At 36.7% G+C, this 5,986-nt stretch overlaps 1 protein-coding gene across 3 annotated transcripts in view; it reads right to left on the reverse strand.

The window, feature by feature from the left end:
• Positions 1-5,986, reverse strand: part of PPP3CA (protein phosphatase 3 catalytic subunit alpha) — a 105,449-nt gene that overhangs the window by 4,517 nt on the left and 94,946 nt on the right. For all 3 annotated transcript variants that reach the window (XM_031553119.1, XM_031553120.1, XM_019614815.2), the window contains 2 exons: positions 5,455-5,539; positions 2,235-2,332 (listed from right to left, as the gene is read on the reverse strand). In XM_031553119.1, the coding sequence (XP_031408979.1) occupies positions 2,235-2,332; positions 5,455-5,539 (183 nt within the window). The remainder of the gene's footprint in view (positions 1-2,234; positions 2,333-5,454; positions 5,540-5,986) is intronic.

Here is a 5,986-nt window from a genome sequence, read left to right on the forward strand (position 1 = left end):
TTTTTTGGTCTCTCTCCTGACTAAAAGAAACCTCCCCATAATGTCGGAAAGAGTTTGCTCAGAGAGCTCTTTTCTTCGCTTGCAATCTCACTCAGTTTGCTCCATGTGGAAGTGTCCTGTGTCCTTTATGGCAACTCAATCTTTGACAACAAAATCATTTTAGTATTTTCAACTGACGGACATTGAAACCAGATTGAAAGCTGTTGGGCTTCCAGAGCTGCAAAGCCTGGTCAGAGAGAGAAAAGGAGATTTCTGCACTGTTATGAGTAAATAAATACACTGTATGTTACCACTGCTTTTAAACCTTCACAGTTCTTAAAAAATATAGCTTGCAATTGAGTTCTAACCATCAGCTTTGGCTTGAATTTGTTTCTACAGTCAGAGTTTTACAGACGGAAGCAAATCAGCAAATGTGATCTAATATAGCAATCACACAGTTAAGTATTTAACAAGAAATGTTGATTTTCAAGAGCTTCACTGGTTTAAAGAACAGCTCAATAAACAAAGTTTCTAGGGATTTCTCTCTTTTTTTTGTCTTGTTTCTCCACATGGAGAAGCTTTTTTTGACCTCCATAAATCCCTATTTATTTTTGGTTATTTGTTTATTTTGGTTTAAATACGGATTGAGATCAATTCTGAAAGATGTGTAATATTACCTTGTTGCATGGGGAAATCAGAGGAGCTAATCCACATGCACCAAGGTAAGCCTGTGCCTCTCAAGCTATAGAGTGAAAAACAAAAATTAAGCAACTGAACTAATACAGATGTAAAAGAAAAGGAAACATGACAACTATGATGAGAAAAATTAAAATGAAAAACTAGATCCAAACCAGCACTGACACATTAGGAAAAAAAAAAAAAGATGACTAAAATGTATTAATTCCACAGAACATAGTGGTCATATTTTCTGTTAAAACATACAATAATAGGAATGTATGCTTAATAGAAACTATGTACATTTCAGACTGTTTGGTGAATGGAGTACTACATGTTAACTAATTCAGATGAACATGTATAGTAATTTGTTTTACTGTGCTGGAATACCGCAGTATGAGGAGATTTTCCTTTTAGTCATTTGTAAACCAGGCTTCTAGGCAATTTTCTCAAATTCATTTCAATTCCTAACATTTAGCCAGGGCAAAAACAGCAGTTTCCTTGGACCAAGTTTTCTGACGTATATAACTCAACCGTAGAGTGAAAAAGCCTAAGATAAAGAGCTCAACCCTGCTGAGAGAGGCATCCCACGGAATCATATTGCAGCATTTTCAAAGCAGAACGTTACTATGTCTGTAACACACAAGTCATCAAAAAGAAAAAGGGAAGGAAAAAAGGGAAAAAGAAGGTGTACCACAGAATACCTGCATCTTCCAGGTCAGAGAAAAGAGACAGTAAAAGGGAAAAATACAGAGAAAGAATGCTCCAGGAGGGAAACAGGAAAATCAGAGGCTGAGACTGTGTTAAAATTATAAATATTTCTATTTCTTACATCTACTGCCAACAGGATCTCAGTAAATCTGAGACTAGTATATATATACACTCTACAGTAATGCACACAGAAAAAAATGGAGAGCTTATAGTAGTAAATTAAATACTTTGCAGCTCTTTATTTCAAAAGGAATATTTCATCAAAGGCAGCCCTATTACAGACTTAAGGATTACCTATAACAAAAAGCACTTGGTATAAAACTGAGCTGACAATATTGTGTTTGTGTACAAGGCAAACAGTGTTAAGAGCCTCCCTTCCTTTCGGCTTAAATCAGAATGTGAAATTGCTCTCATGCTGTCAGCTAGAATTGCTAGAAGATAAAATCTACTTCTAGAACTATTTTCATTGGTGATTCTCTGTGAGGAAGAACAAATCAGATAAAATAAGAGCCTGAATGTCATTATCTAAGATGAATCTTCTGTACTCAGTGTATCAAAAGCTGCTCTTGAGAAAAATAAAAGATGACACTATAAACTGTGGAAACAGTGCACTTCAGATGTGATGCTGATCTAACACTGAAAGTTGATTCTCAGGAAATTTTTCCCCTCCTCTTTCTTTGAAAATCAGTGGTACATAACAAGTCGGGAGAAATGGCCTGACATGAACTGCTCCAAATGCTCCAATACAACAAATCACCTGTTTCCTTTATTTATTTATTTCTGAGGAGACTTTGGCTATTTTTCTTGGGTTCTTCACATGACAATCATTTCTTTTACAAATAATGACACACAGAGGCAAACATGCTTACCGCTTTGCAGTGTTTGTTTTCCTCCAGAAAGCACACCACTGGGCAGCATTCCTGTGGGAGTCAGCCCTTTCAGTGTCAGCACACTTTCACTCTCCTCCCTGCAGAAGGAAAAAAATAAAGAAATCATTCTCCTTCCTTCTCCCCTCACAACACTGGGCCTTTGTCCTCTGTGTCAGCAGTTCACCTCTGCACCACACCATACATGCACTGTCACTATAGTTAACAGAATACCCTGCATCTAGGAATCAACATACACAAATGCCTACATTGGATTGCGCTAAAACTGCAAATTTGAAAGGATGAAGACCAAAGCAACAGTTATTACCAGTGACGTATTCGAATGTCTCACACTGTGTAGTCCAAAATCAACTTAAATTGTTTTTTTTTTTGTCTACACCAGGAGTTATTTATTATTGATCATCAGCCACTTTAAAAACAAAACAAAACATGAGCTAGAAGCTCATTAAAATTAATAAGCACTTCCATCCATAAAGGGTGAGTGCTCACCATGAGCACTCTTCTTCTAATTTTATATGCTGAAAGTGACGCTGGATTCGAGGAAAATATTATAGGAAACTGAAATATGTTTTCCAGACCCCCAAATACATATGGTATTCAAGAGATGTCAAGACAAATCCAACAGCTTTATCCAGACATGACGTTACATGCAGCCCTCTACAGTGCTGATGATGCACCTTCTCAGCAGTAAAACTGATCCCAATTCTTCAAGAAATGAATATTTTAAAGTGTTTTACTTTGAAAAATAAAATGGCGCTAAGCTGGAGGAAGTAAACAGAAAGACAGATGTTGAGACTAATATGGTTTTGTTTATCAAAACTGTATGTACTAGAATTGTTGACAGAGTTTTCTTTAGCCCAAAATGCCCTGAATTACTCATTTATTTCAAACAACTTGTTTACCAATGACATTTGCTCTTCATGTTCTATTTTTAGTTGAAAATTATTCTTCTCACACACATGCTTTTCTTAGTGTAAAAGTCAAAACCACATTGTGACTGTTTTCACGTTTCTCAGGCGATTAGAACTAATGCAATAGTCCACTAATTCCAAATTTAAGATAGTGTTGTAATGCCACTACAGAATACTGCCAATCTAATCTAAGTTTTTGCTTGCTCTTGCTTTGCTGCTGCAAGAAATGGTATAGTGCCAAATAATTTGGTTCATTTCTTTTTCTTTTGAAAAAGTGTAGTATCACTCTGCGCTTCACGTTCACAGGAAAAGTTATTTTACAGTATTCTTTCTTGTTCTCTTCAAACCACTAAAGCTAAAACTGTAATCTGTGAGTATCATGGATATCACTTAAAACAAAACACAAACCAGAATCATGTTGTATCCACCTCCCATCCTTGCAATGATTCTGGCCCCATAGTTTCTTTTGAAACTATACATATATATACACATACATACATACATATATATATATATAGGCCTTCTCTGTATATTTAAGTCCAGGTTTCTGTTAAATTCATCCTATATTTCAAATGGTACTCCTCAGAAAAATACAGTGAATCCAAATGCTGCAGTTGAAGGCTATGAGAGAAAGCCAGGTTCCCCTAACTTTGTTTACTCAACTATCACCAGACAAAAATAACTGTGCTGTTTTGTGAAGGTGGTGGCAATGTCAGCTCCAGGCTCTCTGCCAGATTTAATACAGATGAGCAGGTGGAAACATCTGATTGCACCCCCGTCTTGTTTAGGGAAAAGGCACTATGCCAATTTCTCTTTTTTATGGGTACCACTGAAGCAGCTCGTGCATCACTACTGCCTCACACATAACAGTTTGGAAACTCCAAAAAGAAACCCCATAAAGTCCTTCATCTCAGTATGCAATTTAAAGCTATGCTGCTGCAATCTGCAGCGTGTGGGTGAACTGTTGTGTCCTGAATATCTGCCCACTGCTTGCACTTTGCAAGAGAGTCTCAAATCAAGAAAGTTTGTGATTTTCACCTGAAATCAAGAGTGCATTCTTCAAGTAACTATATTTATTTCTTTTATTCCCATCAGATTACCACACCAATACATGTTTTTAAAAATCCTTTTTGTACCAATTGTAAAAGCCATAAACAGACTACAACAGAGCAACATACAAGTTCTGAGCTCCTCACTACAAAAAAGACATCGAGGCCCTGGAGCATGTCCAGAGAAGCGCAGTGAAGCTGGTGAGGGGTCTTATGAGGAGTGGCTGAGGGAGCTGGGATTGTTTCATTTGGAGATGAGGAGGCTCAGACCTTATTGCTCTCTACAGCTACCTGAAAGGAGATTGTGGTGAGGTGAAGGTCAGCCTTTTCTCCCATTTAACTAGCAATAGGATTAGAGGGAATGGCCTCAACTTGCACTAGGGGACGTTCAGGTTGAAGATTAGGAAGAATTTCTTCTCTGAAAGAATCATCAAGTGCTGGAAGATGCTGCCCAGGGAGGCGGTGGAGTCACCATCCCTGTAGGTGTTCAACAAACATTTAGATTTTTCGGTTTTACTGAGAGATATGGTTTTGTGGGGAAATATCAGTGGTAGGTGGACATCTTGACTGGATGATTTTGGAGGTATTTTCCGACCTCGGTGATTCTATGATTCTGTAAGTTCCTGATTAAACCAGTAAATAAATAAAATCCATCTGCTGCAAGGGAAGAATAACTTCAGTAGAGTATAGCCTGTTTTCTATTCTACTCAGAGACATCAAATGGAAAGTTCTAACATTGGCTAGCAACTAGTTACTCATGTTCATGTGTTTGGGGGAGCGCAGCTGAAGGTAACAAGCTGCTACCGTTCGCACTGATTTCCTGGATTTTTAGTTAATTTACCCTAATGCTTTCATATTTAATCATTTGTAGCACGAACTATGAGTGACAAAGCAGGACATTTGCCCTTCCTTTCAATGAGGTATTATGTGGAATATACTCTCTCTCTTCATTTAACATTTGCCTCATAGTGTCTAACAGAGTTTACTAGTGAATGTTGAGAGAAAAAGGCTTAGAACAAAAAGTAACCACAATGTTCTTTGCTGATGTCTTGCTTTGTTATTGGTATTAAGTCCCGCAAAAACACCAAGGAAGATTTTTCAATAGTCATGATAAATAGCAGTATTTCATAAATAAAAACCTTTTTAAAAGATTGCAGCAGCAATAGAGTGCTCTATGTAATCACCAGTAGTTGCCTCTAAAGAAACAACAAAAAACCCTGCAGCAAAAACCCGCTTACTTACCTTAGCACTGAGAAAACTCTAGCCATTTTTCCTATTGCTCTTATCTTGTTTCTTATAACCTCCTTTCGAGCAGCAGCTGTTGCTCCTATGAAAAATATATTAAAAATACTTGTAGTGTATTGTAAATAATATATTACTATTCTGAACACAAGAAATGCCATATTAACACAACAGTTTGCCAAACTAAGCCATTGTCTGCACTCAAAAATACTACTTTTTGTTACTTGCAGCTCTGATCACTTTTCAAGTCTGGTTATTATTATCTTTACAACTGTGATCCTTTTTTCTGCTATATATGAAGCCAGTGTTTTTCATCAACGTATTCTAATTTTCCATTTCAAAAACATTTTCAGAAACAAGCTAATTAGAATGTAGTTAAAATGTGAAAAAGATATTCAACATGAACAGTCCAAGTCATAAGAAGTCAGTTTAAAATAAATAAATAAATAAAATAGCAATGGAGTTAAAATCTATTTTACAAGCTTGACATTTTAAGTGGAAAAACAATCACATTCCACTCAGTTGTCTAAGA

Source organism: Meleagris gallopavo, chromosome 4 (assembly GCF_000146605.3).
Source record: "Meleagris gallopavo isolate NT-WF06-2002-E0010 breed Aviagen turkey brand Nicholas breeding stock chromosome 4, Turkey_5.1, whole genome shotgun sequence".
NCBI lineage: Eukaryota > Metazoa > Chordata > Aves > Galliformes > Phasianidae > Meleagris > Meleagris gallopavo.